This window comes from Poecilia reticulata, linkage group LG18 (assembly GCF_000633615.1).
Source record: "Poecilia reticulata strain Guanapo linkage group LG18, Guppy_female_1.0+MT, whole genome shotgun sequence".
NCBI lineage: Eukaryota > Metazoa > Chordata > Actinopteri > Cyprinodontiformes > Poeciliidae > Poecilia > Poecilia reticulata.
In genome coordinates, this window is record NC_024348.1 from 20,389,305 (window position 1) to 20,415,524 (window position 26,220).

Consider the following 26,220-nt stretch of genomic DNA (forward strand, 5'->3'; position numbering starts at 1 on the left):
AACTAGAAGATTTTCTGCTTTATTATTCAGGTTTGTTTGCATTTTTAAATGCCTGAAGGGTTGAGAAGACAGAAGAAAACATTGGTCTTAGAAAATGATCAGGTAAAAATAACAACAAACTTTAAAGAAGCTTTGAAAGAATTAAATAAAGACCATGCAATTAACTTTAATTAAAATTGTAATTAAGTCCCAACTCTCAATTGGTTAAAAGTTGTTCAGAGTGGMGATGTAACCTGACTAAAGCTCACCTGTTTGGGTCACAGTGTTCTGCGTAGCTTCGCCTCCACTCTGCGGCGGCGCGCCCAGGCTGGCTCTGGGGGCGACCGGAGGCCTCTTTGGGGGTCCTGTGTTCAGGGGGAAGGAGTCGCTGCTGATGGAGGACGTGAGTTTGGGTGGAGGCGGYCGGGGCGCCGGGACTGGGGCGCWGGATGGGAGCGGTTCTGTAACAGTCTGTGGTTTTGGAGTTGTGGCGGGTTTTTCAGGGGTTTGGGAAGGTTTGRTGTCTGACCCTGGATCAGATTTTGATGCTTCTGCAGAAGACGGAGCTTCAGGGTTTGACTCTGCCGTTTCTACRCTGCCTGATTCCACAGCAACACCTTCGTCTTCCCAGAATACCTTGCTGGAGGGCTTGGGGGAAGGTGAAAAGCTTTTGGGCTTTGGAGCGATGACAGGTGGGGTTGATTTGGCCGGTTGCCCCTGGAGACGAGGCCGAGGTCGAGGCTCTGGTCTTTTTGTGACAACGAAACCCTCAACATTCCCCGTATTTAAGTCTCCACAGCTCTCGTCAGCGACCTGCTGCTCGAACGCTTGTATCCTCGCTCTCAGAGTCGCCATGTCCTCTTCCTCCTCTCCGTCCTCGCTCTCTGATTGGCTGCGCTCGCTGTCGTCGCTGCAGTGATCAGGGAAGCCCCAGTCGTCGGAGCTGAACGCCTCCAGCAGCTCCTGCAGGTACTTCCCGTTGCTCCCCTCTGGGTTGGTGGCGTCGCTTGCTGTACGCGCCGCTAACGTTGCCAAACCGTCCTCACGCAGCTTCACCAAAGTCTGAACTTTAACCTCGTCGCTAACTGGCTGGCGAGCTAGCCTTGTGCGTGGGCGTGGCCTGGGGCGCTCCAAGGGCACATCTGGGGATGGGTCAGGCAATGCTGACGCCGAAGGTAACTGCTGGTCACTGAGGAAGTCAGAGCATTGCGTGTGTGTGGAGGTGTGTGTTAGAGGCTCAGGATGTGTGTTGGTCTCTACGCTGTCCGCCTCAGAAGAGCTAACAGTTGATTGGCTGGAGGTGATGATGACATCAGCAGCATTCGGAGGTCTGGAAGTGCAGGAAGGAGGAGGCGGCCGGGGGGGCCTCGTTGATCTTCTATCTGAGAACAGAAAACACTCCTTTTAATAGTAAACATTCAAATCTAGAACTCCCTCCAATCAGCTTCCTGGTTTACCGCGAGTCTCCTGAGGGTCGGCGGCGGGTCCTGGGTCGGTCTGTGTGGCGATGGTGGTTCTGCAAACCGAAGGTGAGGAGGAAGAGGAGGGGGCAGGAGGATGGAGAACCTGCTCCTGTGTTTTCTCTCTGATCACCTCCTCATAGGAAGGAGGCGGCTATAGAAGCAAACAAGGGTTAGAGGTGACCTATGACACTTCCATGAACAGGTTGGGACAGATCTGTGGTCTACACAAAACACGTTTATCACATTTTTACACAAAATCAGCTTAGATAATGAAATTTTATTCTGGTCAGTTCAGCCTATTTTGAACTGTTTTAGGGCGTCTTGTCACTTTAAATCCAAATAAGGTGCTCCTGGCCACGCCCCCCAACTTAACGTTTACGCTCACACGTGAAAATGGCTGCAAACAGATCCAGAATAATACAACCGGACACCTTTGAAAAGCATAACCAACAAGAATGCAGGAAGTGGTTTCTGGATGTTAAGTCGACATCAAAATATTCGTCACTTCCAGCAGCCGTTGTAAAGCGCATACGGCGGTAAAACCAGCTGACCACACACGCTGGAGCTCAGTTTGGGTTGCTAGGTAGCAGGCGTAACTGTGCTGCGGTTGCTAGGTAACAGGTGGGGCTTCTGTAGGGTTACTAGGTCAGGCGCAGTGACTGGACATTTACGACGTTACATTTAGAAACTCACTAACCACATTTAGTCACATTTTGTAATTTATTATTTATTTATTGATGCCCTCTTTGACAAACGGCAGAGAAAATAATGAAACTAAAACTATGAACAATAGGGACAGATCAGCATTCTAATGCTTAGAAATTTATCATCATAAATGATAAATGCCCACGCCTACTTCAAATTTAGGTTGGCAAGCAGTTAAAACACAGAACACCAAGAATGGATGTAATTTAAACACACAAGTAAATGACAGTAGCGTGTTTGCTGCTAAATCTCCCTCCATGTCGTAGAAATGGACTCTAAAGTTGTCGTTTATCATCCAAACCTCACCTGAATCGTCGGAGCGATCGTGGGTCCCCAGATCTGCGCAGGCGGAGGAGGAGGTGGAGGAATCCCTCCAACGGCTCCAGGAAACCAGGATGTGGAGGGCAGCGGCTCTGCTGCCAAGATGGTGATCTCCGGTCGCCTAGCAACCGACAAACAACAGGAAGTCATAAAGAGAGCGATGTGGCAGGGATGCACAAATCAAATCTGTTAGTTTATAAAAAGAACAAGGAGTCAGTTTGTAAAAATGGCTTCAGATGATTAATTCAATTATGTGTTTTTCTATTCAAGCAGTGAAAATAGTTTGTCTTAATAAAGATCAGTCAAAGTTATCAATAAGAAAAAATAGATCCTTTCTTATAATTAATATTTTTATCTCAAATGACACTGAAAGATAAACTATTTCTGGACAACGACATGTCTAAACAGATTGTGGAGTGAATATTTTTAGGTTAAAACTGTTTTACTGTATATAAAAAAATTTAAAAACCAAACTGAATCATGTTCTGGTATAAAGCTTCTAAAATATTTTCTATGACAGAATATCACAGCCAAACTAAAGTATTTAAAATACAAAAATAAAGTCATATTATTAGTAGAATAAAGTCTTCAAGAGGCTCAACATTCCTCATTTTAATGTATTTTTTGTGGAGGAGATATAAAATTACTACTTCATTCTGATAATGACTTTTTCTATTAATTCAACTTTTTTGGTGTTATTATGACTTATTCATACTTTGAAATACTGTTGTACAACTTTATCCTCATAATATGACTTAATTCTTTTTTCTCTGAATACTTTGACTTTATTCTTGTAATAAATTTTTTTCCAACTGGCTCTGATATTTCATCGTAATTTTAATACTTGAAACTTTCTACATGTTTTTATTTCTCTTCAGGCTCCATCACGTTTTTAATGGGGTGGCGCTTCAGAGATGAGGTTCGTCTGGATATAGTTGAATTTATCCTAAATTATATAACTACTAAAAGTAGTTTAGGAAAATGTAGAGACTGAAAAACTGATCATATTTAACAAATAATAATAAGTGACAGTAATTAATGTTTTGTGTCTGTCTGACCAGTAAAAAAGGCAGAAATGTCTTATAATTTACTCCTGCTGCCCACTGGCTTTACTGCATTTATTTCAGCTGAAATAAATAATAATTATCCAGGAGTTTTACCTCCTGTCTCTGTCTCTGTCTCGTTCTCTGTCTCTGTGCGTCTCTGAGACAGTCGTGGACCTCGAAGCTGATGAGAGATTTAAAACACAGTTAAAAATAAAGCAACAATAAAGCTGAAAGCTTAATATAAATTATTCAAGAAAGATAAACCCCATATTATTATTATTATGGTGAACCTGAGCAACGTTTCAAAGCATGAACCAACGCCTTTAATACCATCACCAGAAAATCTAATGTTAGTAGAAAAACGTCTCAAATGGTTTGTAAACATAACCAGAAGTTGGATTTGATGGTTTAAGATGTTTTCGACAATATTTCATCTTACTGAACAATGATTATTTTAAGAAACTCTTCAAAACATAAAGTAAATGTTGTTGAGATCCACTTTAAATTAAATAATTTCAATCCAATCACACACTACAGAACAATAAGCTCAGTTAGTTATTCAAATGAGCTTAAAAAGAAACCCATTGCATCAATTTAAAACTGATAACCAACTTCTATTCTTTTCTCTTGTTTTTATGTGTTTTAGTCTTTATGATTCTTATCCAGTCTTTTTGGCAAAAAGTGGCATATAAACAAAACTGACGTAGTTGTTTTAAATTGGACCAAGCTTCAAGCAGAAATCAGAGCTTTTTCCTTCTTCTGTCATCTCTTTATGTTGGGATTTATAACTCAGACGAGATCCGTTTTATTTAGGCCCAAACAGCTGCATTTTAAGAAACCAGAATATGAAACCAGATGTCTAAGATATTTATAGCATTCCAGCATCAAAACGTTGACCTGACTCACTTGGAAAAGCTTCAGATTTGCAGAAGCAGAACATGTGGGTTATTTAGGATACTAGAAACCTGCGAGACATTTTTTAGAGCAACATGAGGGAAGCAAATGGTGGGAAGTCGTTACGTTTAAAACTCTGAGCCAGGCTGGGTTTCAATACACCTGAAAAGGTCAAACTGGATGTTTTCCATCATTAAAGGCAACATTTTTTCTGATTAACTAAAAGTTAAGCAACTATGTAGTCAGATTAAATGGAAAGTTTGCTTTAGTTTGAATTTCTGGTGTGGAGGTTGAATTTCTGTAACCTATAACCTGGTCAGCTCTGACCAGRTCAAATACTGATAWATCTCATTGATTCTGCTTCCGTAACTGAATCACTGTTTATGGCTTATAAACATCCACCATGCAAATAATTATACATTGATTAACTCAACTTCAAAGGTTCAGACAAATAGTTAGTAAAGTCAAGTAAGTCTTTCATTTTCGTCTGGAATAAAAATAATACCTCTTTTGTATTTTTTTTWATTGACTTGACTTAATTAACTGACAAGAAAACAAAAGACAGAATTTGAAAGTCAAATCWGAACATAAACAATTTATTACCCACAAAAAGTCAAACAGTTTCACTTCTAATCAAAGTTAAACTTGACCTACTTTGGCTTCACGGTTTGTGTTCCTGCTTCACAGGAAATGGTCATAAAGTTTGTCACTTACTTCTCTTGATGACAGCTCTGATGGACGAGAGAGGACCCTGGCTGCAGAAAACAACACAGGAAACAACGTTATTTCACCTCATTCTCCATCTTTCTGTTAAAAAGCTTTTTRTTACTTTTAGAGGCAAATTATCCTGATATCCAATTCTCCAGTACTTAGAATTTAAACCAGTTATTACCCATAACGAATGCTAGAAAAAAAAAAAAAAAATAGTCATTCTTTAATGTTTTGAAACAAATCAACCAATAAGGATGGATTAAATATTATAATAAACATTAACATGAACACAGAGCGTAAAGTTTACCTGGACGCTAAAATCAAAMAGGTTTAAACTGAGCCAAAGTTGTTGGTTTTTAAAGGTAAATATTGTGAAGCTGAATAAAAACAGTCAGACAACAGATGTTCCTGGACCTTTAACTCTGTTCTTTTGTCTTTTCCCAAGAGTTTCCCCATTAACAAAGACAAACTCATTTACACCAATGGAAACGAAGCAGTTCACTTTGTGTTCTTCTTTACAAAATTTAAAATAAAATAAAAAATTACTGCTCAAGTTATACAATGAGAAATAAAACAATGTATAGATCAGGATGCGAATAATTGATCAACTAACAATAGTTTATTAGATCAAACATTCCGTTTGATTAACTAATAACATCCACTCAAGAACAAATGACAGAGAAATTGTAACAAGATATAAAAAGACACGATGCCAATAATCATGGTTGATTTTGAGGAATCTAAAAGTTTAATAATTTGAGAAAAATCTATCATTTTATTTATTTAACACAAATGAAAAAAAAGTTCACATATATAATGACGTACAAATTTAAAGTTATTGAAAGATGGAGGGCCGACTAGATTTTAAGAACTGGAGTTGTTAGTCGATCAATTAACTCATTAATTGATAACTTGCATCTCTAATTAGAATTAAGTGATTACAGTAAATGACTGACGCTGTATTAACTGTTTATTTCTGTGGGTTTTCGTACTTAATTTAAGTGTTGATACTGGCAAACAGTTTTAAAGCTTTTCCCTCCATTACATCATGTCTATAGGCGTGTGTGTGTGTGTGTGTGTGTGGGTGTGTGTGTGTGTGTGTGTGTGTGTGCGTGTGAATAACAAACAGTAAAGCAGACCAGAGTCTATTAGCAACTTCTTAAACATTTTTTAACAGTGGGGTTACATTAAGATTACTCTTAAATTAAAAACTGGAATACAGTCTATTGCTTGGCATCCGATATAAAGCAGAATCCCGACATTCACACCAATTAAACGAACAGAAAACGCTCCGTTAAGCACATTTACCATTTGATGCTTCGYCACTTGTCTATAAATTAAGGCTCTCATTTCTGAATGTTCTGAAGGTTCGGTTTTACAGGAGGGAAAAGTCATTTCTAATTGCTTTACGATGCAGTTTAAGGCTGTGACTCATCCTCTGTGGGGTTTAATTTTACACTGGTTCACTTCTGCACTCAAAGCCGCCTTTGTTTTGCAGTTTTAAACGCGTTTTGCTGAAGGTCAGCTGCTTAAAGTAATTACTGCAGCCCAAGCCTAATAAAAAGTAGGTAACTTAATTAACACGTAAAACCAATTAAATTATTCAAAACCTGACGGATCAAGTTCCCCTGTTTTTTATTGAATAAACACACACTGGCTCCTTTAACCCAGGGACATTTACAGGTCGCCATGCCAACCAGGCAACAGACTAAATACTTTTAGCAGTGTGTAAGAAGCAGAGACCAAATGGGAGGGAAGTTAAACTTGGAATCCTGCAAAGAAACAGGAGAAACGACTGATCTGCAGAAAAACAGCAGGACGACTTTAACCTCTGCACATTGGAACAGGTTTTGGTAACTCTTTATTTGAAGGGAKGTGYATAAGACTGACATGATGACGCCGTCGTAAAYATGAAGGAGTCTTTATGAATGCTTACAACTGTTATGATGAAGTGTCGTTTGGTAAATAATGACATTTTTAATGTAAAGTTCCATTAAAACTTTAATTAAAAGAGTCAACTCTGAAGGAAGTTTATTTTTAGAGCACATTTCAGCAACAAGGAATCATAAAAACACRAAAATACAAAGTCAGATTGCACAGTTAACCATTAAGACATTTAGATTTTGTCAAGTGTGATTGTTACACATCAGATTGTTGATTAATGTTTCATTGATTATGTTTCAAAATCAGCTCTAAACTGCTGGGTTTTAGTCCAGATTTAAAGGAACTCRGTGTTTCGGCTGTTTTGCAGTTTTCTGGAAGCTTGCTCTAGATTTGTGGTGCATAGAAGCTGAATGCTGCTTCTCCATGTTTGGTTCTGGGGATGCAGAGCTTTGCTTTAAAAGTGTCATTATTTGCCAAATGACACTTCATGACAACAGCTGTAAACATTCATGAAGGCTCCTTCAGTGTCATCATGTCAGTCTTATGCACACCTCTTCAAATAAAATGTTACTTTAGTTCTTCTTGATCCAAACGTTCATTTGAGATGATCAAAAAGATTCAGTGTCAAACGGTATCGCTGCATGGATCAGGCGGTTTTCTACAAGTGGGAGGAATAAAACACACTTCCTGTTGGCAGAGACTCAACCYGACAGGAGAGAAACCTCGTACCTGTGGCGATGCTCCGGCTTACGTCTGTCAGGCCGACCTGAGGAGAAACACAAAGCAACACTTACTTTATTAATTCTAGAAACTGAAACGATTAGCAGCTAAATGAGTTTCACAATTTTAGAAAAATGTATAATCTCAATATCCTGGTGAATGTTGCAATAACTCCTAATAAAATAAAGTTTGGCTTTTTTTTCATATCAGATACAATTTTACATTTTTTCTAACTTTCTTTTCTAAAARGTTCAACTTAATCAATAAAATTGATACATACCAGCATTTTACTGSTACAAAACCATATTGATAAAAGAAGCAATATTTTCCATTCAAAATTCCTTTTTGCTGCTAAATATTTGAGCTCAACAACAAAGGTAACAGTGCAGGACGAGGCAAAATAATTTATAAAAAGATACAATCAGTTGATCATAAATTTAGGAATACAGTCAGTAAATCTACAAAGTATTAATGGAAATTTGAATAAAATATTCAACAATGAAAAACACAATTCTTTAAGTACATTTTTAAATAAAATTAAAAACTTTTTACAGAAGGACTGTTTGCTGATTACACTCGTGCGTCAGATTTACGGGCGTACCAGAAACATGTAAATAAAACCACTGAATGTAAAATAAAAGATGATTAATTGCTTTTTAAAAAAATTACACAATAAAATCTATGCAAGTAATAAATCAAACTTAATGAGTTGAAGTCCGAGCTTTAAAGAAAACAACAAAAAACATCAGAAAACTTTCAGGTTCTCGACTCAGTAGCAGCTTCCACACTGAAGAGTGGTAGTCTGATGTGTTGGCTCTTGGATAAAGAGCACAGACTGTTTATGTTCTGAATATCTGCTAAAGGGGAAAATGGTACCAATCTGGTCACTTAATGCATCTCTAAGCATAAATATTTTGATTTGGGGAAAGCAGTGGAAGAAAAAYCCAGATCTGACCTTTGAACTATGCGATTCTGGATAGTTTCTCACCAAAATAAACTTCAACAGAGTCGGCTTGTTGCTCTGCATACCCAACATTTCTTGCCGTTTTTCGCTGTTTTCTAATCTGAGCTTGAACAACATGTTATCCAGGAATGTTAAATGTGTCGTTATTCAGTCTGGTTGCTTTGCAGCTACAGAGAAAAGTGATGAGCTCATCTAAACTTTKTTTTCCACCAGATGAATCATTGCTTTTATCTGCCCACTCATGGCTCCAGCTTCAACATGGACGCCACCTTCTTCCCTCCTTAAACCAATTCTTTCTCATCTGTTTTCRCCATAATTTGCATTTTTATTTCTCAAATGAGATGGAGARCAAAGACATTCATTAAGGTGGAGAATGTCACTCAACATTTCACTGTATTTTACGTAAAGTTCCAACATTAAAATGTAGAATATGCTACTCAAATGAAGCAGTTTTCTATTTAGTCTTGTAGCAAAGCATCACTTTAGATACGTGTTGAACTGTTAACTCAAACTTRGTCTCAAGTTTTTTAAATTTAATGATTAAAAAGCAGAGAGGAAAAGATTTTCCTTTCTGGATGTGAACGTTTCCATTKCCTACCTCATTTCCACTGCTTTTCTTCACAGTCCAAACTGTAAACCAGGTCAGCTTGATTTCTCTAAGAATCTAAAAAAACTAAACTTTAAACTCTAAAAAGTGTTTTTTACTTCTTAGTTTTCTTCTYGTTTTGCGATTTGAAAAGYTGAAAGTTAATCCCGTCAGGCTTGTGTCTGCTTTTCCTCTATTTTCCCAGCCTCTGAAACTCTAACTGGACCGCCCATCAGCTCCGGATGGCTCCCCCGATTGGCCGGGAGCTTCCAGGAAGTGGGGCTGTGATTGGCTGCAGAGGGATTCTGCAGGAGTCATCAGGGTTTTAACACTTCCAGATGTTTGTCTTAGTGTTGAGTTGGAGCTGCGCTGCAACACGCTGAAGACCAACGCAGCAGATTTCACATCGCCCTCGTCATTGGTCTCCTTTCTGCTCTCTCCGGAGGAGGTCAGAGGTCAAGGTTGAGAAATTTCCAGCTGTATTTTATAGTTTACRTCTACCCAGGAGAAAATAATTAAAAAGAATTTGCAAAAGGTTTTATTTTATAAGAAAATTTWACATTTCTGATCACAATTTTACTTTAATTGATCTCTGAAATTCAGAGCGGCTTATTTTCTTATATCCTTGYGATAAAAACATAAAATACTTGGATTTAAAGCTTCTTATTATTTAGTCAGTTACCAGCTTCCAACAAACCAAAAGACTCATCTGTAACTTGTAAGACCCGTTTCACTCAGACAAACATCTGTTGGAAATATTTTAACATTTAGCCAATTAWTTTCCAGCATGTTTCTGATAAAATGGCTGGAAATTGGAGCTTAGCTTACAGCGGCTGATCAAACGGTTTTCACAACAACTCGCCCCTAAAGAAAAAAAAAACAACTCAGWTGCCGAACAATTAATAACAGATTGACACAAGAGCGATRAAGCTTGAACACTGAGCAGAAAACATCTGACACAAGTGTTACAGTTCAGTTTTAATCTTTCACTTTGTTGCTAAATACTGGAGTCAGAAGAAATAAAAGTGGAGATACGAGAGACTGATCTAAAGCAGATTTGTAAAATAGCAATGATGTAATCTGAAGAGCATCTTCATGGAGCTCAGATTCTTGTGATGCGTTAAAATCTCTTCCTGTTTTACACAGAATGTGGTAACAATGAGCTGGTGCAGAAAACCTTCACATTTCATCTTTATGATGCATTAAAATGTTGCTTTCAGTTTAATACTCACTTTACTAAATAAACAGAATAAATTGTCCTTTTTGTGAGAGAAGAAAAAGAAGAAGACGTTTTCTTTCAGGCAGGCTTTGCCCAGCAGCAGGTAGGGGAGGGGAATCAGTGCATTAACTGATTTAATCTGCAGTTTTTCAAACTAATTAACTTTAAATCTCAGGAAGGTGATGAAAGGTTTTAAAATCTTGAGTTTTTCTGTCTACATCCGCCGTTTATTCCCAGTTCAGTATTCACTGGTATTTTTGTGGAAAGTAAATCCAATGTTTGTGGAGAAAATCCAACATATTTAGGAAAAAAATGCAGTTTGGAAATCTAAAATAAATGACGTAATGCCAGCTGACATGCTATTCCTGGCGTTCGTAAAGCAGCCAATCCTGGAGCGCCATTTACTTTCCTTGGCTCTGATTGGCTGAAGAGGGGAAATAAGGAAGACTATGGATGTTAGCTTCTGTGGTAGCACCAAGATGGTTTTCATTCTGTGTAAAGTGTATTTGAAGTTTTTATACTATTAAAATCTGCAGTAATAAGAGCTTTTAGAGGAGGTGTGAGTATTCGATGACTAACGGTATAATTTTGTAAATGTTTCAGTGTGAAAGGTCACAGTTAAAAGGTTTATATTCATATTTATTTCAAGGATATTTGAGCCCAGGGTGCAGAGTGTTATTTATATTGATGGTCAAATAGTCTGGTAATGATATTTTGGTTAATATGCTGACCTTGTTGTTGATAAAATCTAATAGTTAAGACTGTAAACATACAGGACTGTTCTCTACTCATTTTCTTTGGTGGTCAGAAAGACAGATTAGAAGAATATATAATAATTAATGTTATTATTGCAACAGTTAAAGCTGATTTCTCATCCTTCTGTTTATCAGTGTTTCTGCAGTCATGGTAACTATCACAGTGAGACATCAAGCCGACTCCATCGCAGCAGTTTTAATCTATTAGAGAACAGAAAACAGGAGTTTATGTTCATCTTTTCAAAAACATTCAGGTTCATTGCTAATTATCCAAAATGCCCTGAATATAAAGTAAACATGTGGTTTTCTATTTAAGATAATCCAAGAGTTAAATATTGAAATATATCAGTCTCTGTGTACAAAAGAATAATGAAGGACTTTCAATATATAATTTAATCAGTACTGATGCACTTAAGTAAACAATACGTAAAATATCCGTTTTGACAAATTAGAACAAATAATTCAGTTTCTCTTCTCATCAGGTTGAAAGAACAGAAATTAATTAATTAATTATAATTTTTTTTAATTATTTTTGTTTAAAATATTTGCATCTTGTTTTATAGTTAATAAAATAATGTCTGCCTCCCCAGTTTGTCTGGTGATTAAAATATAAAAACATCTCCGTTGACGTCACCTGCTCAAGTTTCCTTCCTGTCCTGAAGGCCTGACAGCCATCTTGTTCGGTTACCAAGGAAACCCAACGACACAACAGGCTGCCGTGTCTGCCAAACGCACTTTACGAGAGTTTTACAAATGTAAATAAACACATAATTAAAAAGCAAAATATTGAAGTAACTATTTGTCACCTATTTGTGACCTGGAAGGATAAAAACTAAAGAAAAACTTTATGATATAGACACTAAGTGTTTGCTGTGTTTTAATTAAATGTCTTGTTTTTGTTGACAAACGTGTTTGAATACTAAAATAGGACTTATTGTGTAAAGTAAAAACAACAATCAACAATTGAAACTAGTGTTAAAATAATTGTAGCTTTTGGTGAGAAACGAAGGATTTTCTTTCCAAAAGATACAACTATTAAGCTTAATAATATTTGAATATTCTGTAAAATATTAAAAATAAAGAATATTTTACCTATATGAGAGTAAACTTGAACAGTTCCAGTGTATAACGCCCATCAAGGGAATAAAAAATACAAATAAATAAACATTAAAGAAATAGCAAGGCTGTCATAAAAGTTAAATTACTTGCCAAAATAAAAAATAAAACTAATCTACTGATAAGAAAACAAAAGCAACACTGCTAAAACACTAAATCTTACCAACTATTTTTAGTCTGGTCTTAGTATCTTATTACACTTGAAATAAGATAAAACTAACGTACAAGTATGTTTTCAGTAACACATAGATAAATTTACTTAAGACAATTTCCCTATGTTGAAAGTGAAATAATCTACCAATCAAACAAAAGCAAAAAAAAATAATATTTATTTAAAACAAACTTCTATAACTTACTGATGAGTTGCTTTTAAGTTAGTTTTGTCTTAATTCAAGTGTACTAAGATATCTCTGCTAGAAACTGGACTAAAATTACCTGGTCAGATTTGATGTTTTTGCAGTGAATAAATTGACAGTATGGTGGGAAAAACATTAAAACTTAAAACCACCTGGCCTCATATATTATTAAAAGCAGAGATTAGATGCATTAAACATATTACAGGCTGTTCAACAGTACAGTTTTTAATAATGTCAATAAGGATTGAATATGCTGTGCAGAACAACTTTAAACCTCTGCAGGTTGTGACCTGCTGGAAAAGGAGAAGCAGGTTAAAAACAGGCAGCAGCTCCATTCAGACCAGCTAGTGGGTCTCATTTGCATTTGGTTTTTGTCTCTGTGAAGCAGGTGAGACGCTGACCTTCCTTTATTCATGAGCTCTCTACTCTTTCTAAACTCTRTTATACAACCCGGATGCTGTCCTTTACTCAGCAGGAATACATTACAGCATCAAACCTGAGGAAAATGACTGGAGCAGTTAAGCTTTGTGCTTTTTTCTCTTCAGATCCATGTTTAGGMTCATTTTATTCTTCTACATTCACAAAAAATTMAAATAAATCCTCAGATKTTTTGCTGAAATTAAAGTTAAAGTTGTTTTTTTAATGCTGGTTAATGCTACTAATAAAATGCAAGGCAGTCAGACTTCTGTGTGAATGGTTTACAACTACAAAGCGAGCCACAAGCGCAGAAGAAGAACTCTGACGTCACACAGCAGCGCTCTGTTTACGGAACCAATAATGGACGCCGCCATCTTTAAAATCAAAAGTTGGTCATGAACTGGTTCAACGAGTTCATGCTTAGAGTTTAGACTTTAAGTATATTTTCAACCTGTTTCTGCCAGATTTGTGTTTTACTTAATAAATGAAGGTTAAATTGAACATAATTTCACATTAATTTGTTCCTTTATTTGAGGTGAAACTGAACGACTCTCTTCTCCATCGAGTCTTTTCACAGTTTTTCACAGYAGAACCCCAAACTTACTGTATTTTATTAAGATTTTAGGTGACAGGCCAACATAGAGCAGTGTATGGTTGTTTGCGTTCTTTTAATTAATTAGCATTGGTTACCTTCCGCCATCGTTTACATCTAGATTTACTGCGTCCGTCTTCTTCTGGTGTGGAACGGCATAAAATGCGACATGACCGTTCAGACTGCACTCACTTCCAAATCAATCTGATACATATTTACCAATTCAGCATAACATGTTAAAGTGGAACAGATCGGATGTTTTTAGGATGAAAAGATTGAAATTCGGTCGTTCAGACTGCCCTAAAAAAGGCAAATATTGATTTAATTTGTCCTGCTGTGTGACCGTTGCCTTGGTTACYGTTTTAGTTTGGCTAGTTCGCTTTCTTCTGTTTTTTAACTTAAACTGCTTCAAAGTGAGTTGATCTAATGTAGTGCATTGTTTTATTAATATATTTTTTACATTATTTTGTTTATAATTTTTGTTTCTTTTAGCTTGGTTAATCATTAAACTTTACTAAATTACATCTGAAACATCTATATCTGTTGCAACAACCAATAAATCAATTAATCACATGTTAAATTAAAAAACTCCATAATTTAAATTTGCATGATTTTATGCCATTTTCTACTAAAAACCGGATGATAAAAATCTTYAGKYTGYTGTTTTGGTCTCTGCTAGTTTTTTTTAAAGATCAATTTTATTTGTCGTTWTTGTTTTGGATATGTAAAATGTCTTTCAGTTCCAGTGYTAAATGTTCATTTGAATTGAAAACTTATTGATCTTTGGGAATCTGAATTGTTTATTGCAATAACTTCTGGGACAATTTATCGTGATGGGCCTAAAGATATCCAATATATTCTGACTTTAAGGCTGATAGAATCTATAAAACTGACAAAAAGCAATAATATTCATCACACAGTTATTCAACATAAAGCTATTTCTACCTTTCAAAATAAAAATACTTTACAGACATGAGACTAAACAACAAGTCCGTTGAATTTTAGGCTGAAACAAAAGTCTAAAAATGTAACTTTATATCAAGGAATGAACAGCCACCATATTTTTTAGTAAGTTATAATTTTAAGTTGAAAATAGCGACATTATGACTCTCAGAGGCTCTTGACGGTTAAAGCCGCCACCACAACACTTTAAATCCTGCTGACTTCCAAACCAAAGTCCTTCAAAAACAACCTCAATGAGAAACAAAACAATGACACTGGCATAAAAATGGTGTCATGGTGGAATATAGATGTCTAAAAGCCTGGTTACATGAGTTGTGTGTAATTTTTCTACAGCCACAGCCACCTTAACCACAGGTTGTCTTAGACATTAGCAAACAAGTCTAGAACAGGTAAAAGGTGTAAAATTACTACCTTATGTTTCTAAGATTGAGTCCAGAAACCTTTTTCCAAGCAACAACATATGAATATAATCAAACAGCTGTTAGTGTAGGRGGAGAAAGCGGTTTCTTAGTTTGGTTTGGGCGAGTTTTGACCTGCACAGTGATATGACTGAAAGTTGTGTRAAGGATTTATGGCGTTGGGTTGAATCCGTCCACACCCACTGTGGAACCGCATGGTTTACCCACACTCTCTCTGAGTCACCGAGTGCCGAAAGGAAGCAGCTAAATTCAAACGTTAACCTTCAAAACCGATTTATAGAGAGATAACATCGATAATCCTGTCAGATGTTTTCCTTATGTGATACCAAACTAAACATTTGGCTCATGTAATTTCAAACTATAGCAAGAAACTYGAAGCCAACTTGTTGCAAATGCATGTTTGTCCAGCAAGGATTCCAGTATTTACGACTTAAGAGGATAAAAATAAAGAAAAACAAACATTCAAACAACATTTTTGGTCAATCAACAAAAGTACCAACAACTTGGCGATTAAATATTCTGAAAACTATTACAGATCTGAGCCGACATTTTACATTTTACACTCCAATTCAATTACGCTACCGGATGCACCGTAGCTTTACAAAAAGTGAACTTAAGTTTAAAGAATTTCCTGATAACAACATGAAGAAAACATTAGAGTTGGGTAGAGCACCAATAAGTTGTACTCAAGTAAAAAGTAGCCGTCCAGGAGATTACTCGAGTAAAAAAGTATTTTGTACTTAAATACTATTTCTTTTGATTTTGTCTTTTTCATTGATGTCAAACTTAAGACACTACTTGGAACACCACAACCAATTGGGAACGAGTATACAGAGTTTAAAGTACTTCCAGTTATTGGTGCCAATCTATATTCATTTGACCTCCAACGGCTACAACAGCCTCAATAACATTAGAACAAAGCTGGTGTAGAGACAAGAGGTCTCACTCTATRATAGACTGTGGGGCTGAATCTAAATCTCATGGATGTTTAGCTAAAATGTGTTTGTTCATTGATATACAAGTTAAAGTAAAACGCACAGTGTAGTCAAACTACCAAAAGTACACCATTTTCAAATAAATGTAGGCACTTCCTACATATCTCCGGTAAACATACACGTAGTATTATTTATCTTCTTGTTTTTATTCCCATTGAGAATGACCATATTATTCTAGTTTAATGTACCTTAAGATAATTTGAAAATAGTACAAGCYGAGTGTCATTTTGTTTCTCTATCATTGTTTTAATGGTGAAAATATAATCTATACAAACAAATTTGATCTTTGACTGAATAAAAAGGACAACAGTCTGCAAAATGACAATTATTCTAGCTATTAAGAAGACTAAATGTTAKATTTTCATTTCTATGTTTGACAAATTTTATATATTGTTGGGAATTGTGGACCATAATTACATTATTAGAAAGTCTTAAAGCATTGTTAACACAATAATCGACTAGTTGGCAACAGAAACGTTCAAATAGGCTCAAAAAAATAATTTTTAAAAGTATTTAAATACTYTCTTTAATCAGTCTATTGACTGTAGGAGTTTTTAAGGTTTCTGGTTACTTATGGTGACGCATTAAAATGTTGACATGTCAGCTAGAGACGAGAGGAAGATCAGTTTTTGTCAGCGTGGTGTAATATTTCACAGTCATACTGCAAATATCACAGCTGGCTCCCTTTGAAGCTACAAAAGAGCCGCTCGTTTAAAGAGACAGCGCACTTTAATTCAGTTTTCACCCAACATGTACTGTTATGGACACTAATTACAGAGTAAAATTATTTTTTCCTTCATACGAAAGCTTACTCGGTTGTGACAGCTGATTTCATACAAACTATATTGAAACATTGAAGCGTGAGCAGGTGCAAAACAGGGCAGCAATTAATTGAGCATTTCTGCCGTTTATTTACCTCCGGAGCTGTTCGGCTGTCGTCGGACCACTTGATCCCGGGTGTCTCGCCGCAGGTTTTCCTCCTCTTCTTCTGACCGAGCCTCTGCCATCTTTAAACCCCCTTTATACGTCTCCTAGACTTAAATATTTGTCGCTTTCCTGTGTGAAAACTGAGCCCCGGTTCAGCGCGGAAAGCGCTGCGACATTTTCATCTCCCCTCCCCGGTTCTTCGTCGCTAACATCCACCACAACACAGCGTCGACCCCGGGACAAGTTCACCCAAGCACCGATAACTTTTCAGCTCCAAACGACTTCCAGGGTTGGGTGGAAACTCTTGCCTCGGTGTTCGGAAGTYATTCGCGGAGGAAGAAACAGCATAAAATAAAAAAAACCCTCCGGTTATTATCCGGTGGGAACTGGCTCTGTTTCGCTTGAAGACTTTCCTCAAGCTTCCCTGTTTCCCCGCGAGCTCCTGATACGGAGCCGCACGAGATCCCTCTTCGTGACGTCACCAACCGAAAAAAAAAATGCTGATGACAAAAAGGTAATATAACCGCAGAGGCGGTACCAGCTTTAATGGGGCCCAAACCAAAATGTCATTTTATTTTTGGGGGCTCTTAAAATGTCAAAGTGTTTTTACAATTTTTAATTTTTCTTGTGAAAATGTTAGTATTTTAAAGACTAAAATGGAAATAATTCATAAAATAATGTTATTACAAAACTTTTTTTTTAAAATCAACTTCTTTCAATATGAAACTTTAACAAAAACTGCATGTATGTGTCTGTGCCTTTTTGATTAAAACAAGCTACTCTACAAGTGTAGAGTATCCAGGAAGTTTACTGAAGTAAGAGTAGTGATACTTCATAATAAAATACTGAAGTAAAAGTAAATGTAAAGCATAGTTAAAAGAAAAAAATACTCCTGACAATATWTTTTTTCAAAACTTTACTAAAGTAAAAGTAGCTTTATTGTATGTAGAAGTGATRCTAACATTTTATTTAAATTAGTCTGTGAAGCATAATTAGTTGCCTACTGGGTTCATTAAACATATAATGTCAATAAGAATTATTCTTTTTGCATTATTTGCTGAATAAATASCCACATGGATAAAGAGTGGCAGTTGTGAATTTAGAGAGAGAGGGGCTAATACTCCGACTGGGTCTATTTGTCTGCAGCTAAAATCTGTTGGAAGGTGTGGACATGTTTAATTTGTTTAACTTTCAAGCAATTAAAAMAAGTAAATTTTTTCCTAGATTTAAAAAATCTGTAACTTTCATGAAATACAAGCAGCAGGAATTATTCAGCTTCCAAAGTGATGTGGAATTATGACTTAGGATTTCCCTCTCTACACCTTTTAGAAATTATTTATAWTTTTTTGTTAAATGTAAATTAGCTTAATTTTACTATCCAACAGAAAAATAGAGCAAATTTGAATGTGAGTTTATTATTCAAGTGTCTTGGGCGCCCCCTGCTGGCCCAGAACCCATGGCAGCACCTTATTTTATCTTGTGGTATATTAGTCCACTCTAATCAGTTTTTCTCAAAATACTTTAATATTAATCATAATTAATCATCAATCATCACATTAAATTTTTCAACATTTGAAACAATAAACCATTTAGAAAAGCTATATTGACAAAAAACAAGGATTGTTTTCTCAGTATTAGTCTAGAAAAAAAATTATTTTTAAATTTTTATTATGCTTTGTAAATATAAACAAGCCTTCCTTTGATGTGTTACGACTTTTTTAGACTTTCACTAGATTGTTCATAATTCTCTAAACAAAGCACTTCAAACTTTAGTTTTAATAATAGGCCTTCAAATGTAGACAGTGAAGACCACAGTGAGCAAAAAAACAAACAAATAAATAATAAAACTTTAAGAAGAGACACAAGCAGCATGTCAGTAAAAAAAAATTGCAGATGTTTTAAACTGTACTGACAAAGACAGTAGTTGCAGTTTTAGGTTCCTGCCAGAAGATGGTGCTGTAGCACACGAAACAAACTGCTGAATCACGTTAGTTTACGTTCACAGAGCAGCAGAGTCTGTTAAAAATGAAATATAAAAAAGGTTTGAGATCATTTTTGGCTAAAAAAAAAAAGTAAATTGCCAAAATAAAGACAATCAATCAATCATATTATTTGTAGAAGACAGCTAATAACGCCCAATGCAGGACAAAATGAGATGTTTAACAGAATAAGAGCAAATAAGGGACAAGAATCCAAACAATAATCACATCACCAAACAATCAGACAGATTAAAAAGTGAAAGGTAATTTATTTCTATTTGTAGAGTATTTGTGCAATAATTTTCAAATGCAAACATTTTAAACAACTTTCAAACATTAAAAAAAGAATTAAAATAATCTTGAAATTTCATTTAATTTATGATGAAAACACAAACAATAGTAAAAGCGTGACCAAAATGATGAAAATATCTAATTATGAGAAATTTAACAAAGCATATAATAATACAAATTAATATTAATTAATTAAATCTAGAAGCACATTGTCATTGAGGGTGGTGGTAACCTAACAATACAATAAAATGAAGTAATAAAACATTATTTTAGTACAACTTGTCTCAGAATAACTGTTAGTTCTAATTTTAATCTTTTGCATCAAACAAACTGTAATTAAAACTTGAGTGCAATTAAAAACTATTTTAATTGGGTATACAATTTTTTTTTTTTTTTTATGAAACTGCCTGAATACATACTTCATACTTGTTCATATGTCCTAAACATTTATATTTTCTAACGTTGAGATGCAACTGACGTCATAATTTTCTCGAAACAAAGCAAACCGTAGTACTACACGAGTGGGGGCGGGGCTTCCATTCCAAGTGGGCGTGGCCTGTCCGGCCAGTGGGCGTGGCCAACGCGAGCCTCTCGGGCAGCAGCAGAATGAGTGACTGTTGAGCCGCTTAAAGCCTCATAAATGACACAGAGCCCAGAAACAGCCGAACCTCCGAGCTTCAAACCCAGCAAACCTCTGGATTTATAAACGTTTCTGGATTTTAAACTGTCTTGTGGAAACTTTTTTTTTAGCGCTTTTAGCAACTTGGAGCAACAGAGAGCCGACCGCAGAGGTAAGAAACATCTAGCAGCTGTTACCAAATCACTGCGACAGACACCTTTATAGGTAAAGACTGATGTACAAAAACGACGGGTAATTAAATGTATAAAGCAATATACACGCTCTACGTCATTTAAATAATCCTATAAAGAGGTAAATAAGAATAAAACCTCAATAAAAAGCCATATTAGATGGATCAAGAAGGGTCACATCTCTTCAGTTTGACGTGTTTAATATAATAACATCCAAGTTTGTTTTGTTCTGCGCTGCTGAGTAATGCTGATCCACCTGTTTCTACCTGTGTGATGTTCATTGACCTGAACACTAATAAGTTCTGCTCTGAATCCTGATGTTGTCCAAAACTCAACCAGAATCAGGAAATGAAGATGTTTCCGAAGAGATTAGTATCAGAATTTCAAATTACAGAATCAGCACACTTTGATGTTGTTCCATTCTGAAGCTGAGTAGTTTTCTGTCAAYTTCACCAGCTTCACATGCTGGTTTGACTTTTTTCTCATGTGGCCATGTAAACACAAACTACCTGATCTGCTGGATCTATAAATAAATATTTAATTTCTAATAAAAAATGACACAAATACTTTATCGTCTTCTTTCTTAGTTCTGATTGTGGGCTGATTTGGAGATTTATTTTATGTGAGTGTAGATAAGTATGACTGCAAATATGTGTTTAAAAAGTTCCTCAACACTTTTAATCACAAATAACCCTACAAATATGTTTATTTTTATTTTATAGGAATTGTTAAGGATGCCAATAAGTTTTATAAACGACTGATTAATATTTTTCTAACATGGAGTTTATTTCCTCTGCGAACAAATGTTCTCATATTATAATCAGCACACTGATTATAGTGTGCTTAAAATTAATTTTAATTTAATTTTAAATTAAAATTAAAAATTTTAATTTAAATGTAAAAATTTTAATTTTTAATTTTAAATTTAGATTTAAGTTGTTAAATCTAAATTTAACAATTTAAATTTAGATTTAAATTGTTAAATCTAAATTGTATCAATTTAGATTTAACAGAGTGAGGCTGCTGTGATGAAAAGGGAAGCATTTTAAGGCTTTTTAAACAATTTACAAGGGCTGCAATTAATTTTGGAGACCATTTATGTAGTACTATTAATAATGTTTGACAGTCCAAATACTGGCTTAATGCATGAAGGACATAATCCACACATTAAAATGGCGTTGAGTGTATTTTAATGAAGTTAAAATGCTATTTTAATTTATCTGATTCAGGCCTGTTGCTAAAAAGCTGCTGTCATTTATCACTTCCATTCTGAGCAACAGCAAGGAGACAGTGGAGAGAAAAACTCTGGTTTAACATGAAGAATCATCTAAAAGAAACCAGTGATTGTCACTTTAAATTCGAAATATGAATCCAAAACAATTGATCAATGTAAACAAATTTGAGTTATAAAAATATTAAAAACTTACTAGAAAATGACCGTTGAACTTTAAGGGAAAGTTGCAGTAAAGATTCACATTTCTAGTTCTGGTTTAATGGACCAAATAGTTTCTGCACATCTCAGGAGTTTGTTTAGAGCTGAAGATCTTAGAAACTAAATACTTCCTGCCGTTGATTATTCCTCCTGGGATCACAGTGAGCTGGACTTTGACTCCAGCAGCATTTTGGACGAGCTGCAGTTGCCTGATGGATTTATAAACACCATTTCAATATTTTTATCTTCTTCCTCAGCAGTTTTTCTGTCTGTTTTAATTCGAAACACTTTATTCTAGCAGTATTTTCTATGGTTTTTAAGTTTATTTTGCATTATTGCCTGTATAATTTGAGGTAAGGATTCATAATGACAAATAGATTCTTTGGATTCTGTGCAGTTTTTCCTCTTGGAGGGATTTCTGACCCGTTCAGTCACTGATATTTAGACACGTTTAGTGTCTGTAATGCACTTTGGTGATAGAATATGAAATTTTATATCCTCAGCATATATAGTAAGACTTTTTATCTCTATAATCTGAGCTGGTGGGATCATATGGATAAGTTTGTCAAGCAATAAATCAATTAGTAGCTTTAATTAATTTAATGCTATTAAATCAATTAATTTAATTACCACCTTTTAGAAGAACAATTTTGTTTCCATGACTTCAGTATTCATTTTATTTGTTGTTTTATTTATTTTGGATATTTAAAATGTATTCTAGTTACAGCGCTAAACACTCATTAGAAATTAAAATGTACTGATCTTTGAGAGGGTAAAAATTGGTTTAAAATCATTATTATCATTTATCGCAATACCTTTTGGGAAAATGTATCACTCAGCAAAATGTGTTTTCCTGAGAGGCCTAAACATGGATATTAATTAAAAGCAGTCTGAGATCAGAGCCTGGAGGAACCCCAGACGTGATCTTTGTTAGCTCAGATTCATAATGTAACTAAATGACACGTTTTCACACTGGTGACCATGATATTGCTAGAACTCTTCAGATAGTCAAACAAATTACTGCAGTTTAATTGTATTATTATTATCTTAAAGCCTAAAACATTGAATTAAATCGGGTCAGAAGAGAGTCCAGGTAACTGTGTTTGGCCGTTTGTTTAATCTCTGACGGCATGTGACCGTCTGACTGACTCGGACTCTCCAACAGAGCTGGTTTGGGATTAAACATCATCGTCTCGTCTCAGATTACGCCCCATGTCTGTCTGCAACAGAAACACACACACKGATTCTTCCATCTTTGTGAGGRCTGCYGCTGACCTGATGCATTCCTCAGCTCTTATCTCGAGTCAGATTCAAACCTTAATGGATGATCAAGTTTCAGTTTGGTTCTGACCTCCAAAAACTCACCAGATATTTTAATATCAGTTTGCTGGTTTGCAGAGGAAAAGAAAGTCTGAATCCTTTTGTAATTGAATGAATAACAGATGATCATTTCATTTGATTTTGTCATGATGTTTTTTTGGATTATTTGCGTGTTGCTTGTGCAACTAGGATTTCAATCAGAGGGTTTTTGTCTGCAGACACACCATCCATTACATTGGAGGTAATGTGAGCTGCATGCTTGACTTGAACGTCTGCAGCCATGTTGGCTCGCAGGAATGCAGTCGCGTCGGTTTGTGAGGTTTCTGAGTGCGACCAAACAATTTGCTGCATATTTTCTAAAATCCATTTTTTTTTATGTGATCCAGTAAAAAGAGAAGCTGATAAGATGCTCATTTTAACACCAGACTTTACATAAAACATGGTAATTAAAACAATGAAAGCTGCACAGTTAATTATCTCATCTCAGTTAGCTGAGCTAAGAGAAAATGCTCAGACAGAAACACACACACACACACACACACACACACACACACACAACCTGGGATGACCAAACAGGAAATAGGAACAAAATCCAACAGTTTATCCCATCCAAACCCACACAGATTAGAGCCAGATGGTTCAGGATGAATTAGTTTGACTCTTCTTATGGGACAGTTGCAACGTGTAGACAAATTTATTTTAAGTTTCAGTGCTAATTCCTTAAAGCTTTCTTGGATGTCATTCCTTTTCGGCAGGATAGAAGGTGTCATGTCGGCTCTTCAGTGTCTTCCCGGCAGCTGAACAGAGGTAGGATCGCTGATATCTTCGAATCCTCTCTGGGTATTCCTGGAATTTCCCGGAACGCCCAGGGAGGGACGCAGGCATGCTGTCACTTTTTCCTGTTTGTATGTTGCCACTGACGGCCTGCCTGCACTTCCTGTTTCAAACGGGAAGAAAGTCACATTAAAAGATGCCRAGTTGAGYAAAATAGGGGATATTATTCTGACATTTTTAAGCTGCTTATCATGAGATCATAAATCGCTGTGATTCTGGAGTCGTTGTCTCAGCAGAGCTAAAAATAAGATTCATTGTGAYGGATTTTGAAAGTTGATTTTGAAGACATTGTGGACTGAATTAAACCAGAAGCTGCCTGATGGGAAGGAAACTATATAAACAAACCGCAACATGTGGACAATACATGGACGCTCTTTGTTTGTTCGCCCTGACGCCACAGTGTGAGTCGAGTYCAAGCAAACAGGAGATAAAACTAACTTGTAGTTGCTGCTAAAGATGGTMACTAATTTTGGGGGACTTTATTTAAAAAGGGACAATAAATGTCATCGTTTGACGCGCTGTAACTAATTCACATCTGCAGTCCCTTTTACATCCTATCTTTGTGTGAGTCTGTTGGATGTTATTACACAGAAATGTCCAGATTGTTGGACAATTTGTAATCTATTCTKAGGCTTATTTGCAGATTTCAACATGTGGAGATAATAGAAACATCTTCAAAGTTAAACTACATGCAGGGATGGTAGAGAAAGAGAAGAACGATTTGTTTTTCAGATGGAGAAGAATGTTTCTGTTRTGTGTGTGTTTTCCCAGGAGTTTYCTCTGCAGCTCGTTGAACACAGAGGCCGACAGACCCGGTGATGCCTCCAGGTTCTCCCGTCAGAACCAAACATCCTCCTCACTTTCAGCTGGAAGATGGAGTAGCTGCCTGACAGCCCGTCAAAATGATGGCCTCAGTGGTTGTCGGGGGCAACCGGAAGAAGTCCCTCACGTTGAGAGGGGTGGACCCGGAGACCTGCATGATTGTGTTCAAGAACCACTGGATGCAGGTAGCAACCTGATCGGTTTTTAGCAYCGGTTTGTGAACCAGTGCGTCTGTGTTGGTTTGTTAYCGAGTCGTTCTGACCCAGACTCTGACCCCGAAACACTGAATCCATCTCTGTCTGCCGGTGCCAAGAAAACCCCAAATGCTCTCAGTATCTGTGTGTGCAAGTGTGTGTGTCTGAAGAATTCAAAGTCAAAGGTCAACAGACAGTTCAGACAAAATGATAAATGCTTGTTAATTTGCTCTATTTATTGCTAATTTATTATATWYWTTTTTTAATTAGATCATAAATATGAAATGAAACATGTACACTCCAAAGTCTCGCCAAGGATTTTTGGTCTAGTTTCTAATGGAACTATCTTAGTACACTTTAAATAACAGAAAATTAATATACAAGTTACTTTTCAACAGGCTATATTAACTTGTTTTAAGACAATCACTGATGAAAACGTATTATTTATAAATCAAATCTGCTGGTGGAACTTGTACTTTTTCATCAATATTAAATTATTTACTTAAAACAAGCTCCTAAATCTTGCTGAAAATTACTTWAGTTGGTTTTGTCTTTTTTCAAGTGTGCTAAGATATTTGCACTAGAAACTAGACAAAAAAAAAAAAATTAGAGTTTTGCAGTGTAGAACATGTAAATGTGAAACTGCTTGAATCAGACTTTGCAGATTTGAAATGGACTTCAATGAAATAAACTAAATAAGAACTAAATAAGATTTTGTTATATAATGAAATGCAGTGACATCACTTTTTACCTGTTCAACAAATCAAGTTTGATAAACTTTTCTATTTCTCCAGAAAAAAATATTTGTTTAAATTATCCTCCATGTTCACTGCAAAATCTTACCAAGTATTTTTGGTCTAGTTTCTAGTGCAAGTATCTTAGTAAACCTTAAATAAGCAAAACTAACATACATGTAACTTTTCAGCTTTAAATAATAGCTGGTTTTAARTAAGTAATTCCTTAATATTGATGAAAAAGTACTAATACAGGAAGTATTAAATCCTGAGAAAATAAACAAAATAGTCTGGGAGTGAAACTAATGTCAACATTAAGGAATTATTTACTTAAAACAAATTCATACTTCTTGCTGAAAAGTTAGTTTCATTTTATATTAAGGGTATTAAGGTATTTGTGCTGAAAACTAGACCAAAAGTACTTGGTGAGAATTTGTGTTTTCCTATTTATTTTGTATCAGATTACATATTTTACATCAATAATTAAATTWWAAAAAAACCAAAGTCTAGGCTGATGTCCTGCTGCTCTCTGTGAAGGTGGTGAAGATTCTGGAGAAACACGAGCCGAGTCGCAGCTCCTCCAGAGCGCTTAGCTTTCTCTCCGGTCACCATGGCAACAGCAGCGGCTCCCGAACGTTGCACCTGGGTCCGATCCCTGCCGACGAGGCCAGCGCCGTGCAGAACTACGTGGAGCACATGCTGTTTCTGCTGATGGAGGAAGAGGCGGGGCAAGGTGAGGAGGAAGTAAACGGTAAAAAAGTAAACGAACAAC

At 36.0% G+C, this 26,220-nt stretch overlaps 2 protein-coding genes across 4 annotated transcripts in view; one reads left to right on the forward strand and one right to left on the reverse strand.

Moving 5' to 3' along the window:
- Positions 1-17,520, reverse strand: part of LOC103480823 (SH3 domain-containing protein 19-like) — a 28,615-nt gene extending 11,095 nt beyond the window's left edge. For 2 of the 3 annotated variants that reach the window (XM_008436008.2, XM_008436007.2), the window contains exons 1-7: positions 17,022-17,519; positions 7,733-7,769; positions 5,123-5,163; positions 3,629-3,695; positions 2,454-2,589; positions 1,437-1,593; positions 249-1,361 (exon numbers count right to left, since the gene is read on the reverse strand). In XM_008436008.2, coding sequence (XP_008434230.1) covers positions 249-1,361; positions 1,437-1,593; positions 2,454-2,589; positions 3,629-3,695; positions 5,123-5,163; positions 7,733-7,769; positions 17,022-17,112 — 1,642 coding nt within the window. In that variant the 5' untranslated portion in view covers positions 17,113-17,519. Of the gene's footprint in view, positions 1-248; positions 1,362-1,436; positions 1,594-2,453; positions 2,590-3,628; positions 3,696-5,122; positions 5,164-7,732; positions 7,770-17,021 lie in introns of all 3 variants that reach the window. The other variant, XR_536184.2, reaches the window with a different exon arrangement.
- A 2,342-nt stretch (positions 17,521-19,862) lies between these two features.
- Positions 19,863-26,220, forward strand: part of LOC103480892 (FTS and Hook-interacting protein-like) — a 19,501-nt gene continuing 13,143 nt past the window's right edge. Inside the window, exons 1-4 of the mRNA XM_008436093.2 lie at positions 19,863-20,093; positions 23,620-23,671; positions 24,470-24,705; positions 25,986-26,199. Of these exons, the coding sequence (XP_008434315.1) occupies positions 24,601-24,705; positions 25,986-26,199 (319 nt within the window). The 5' untranslated portion in view covers positions 19,863-20,093; positions 23,620-23,671; positions 24,470-24,600. The remainder of the gene's footprint in view (positions 20,094-23,619; positions 23,672-24,469; positions 24,706-25,985; positions 26,200-26,220) is intronic.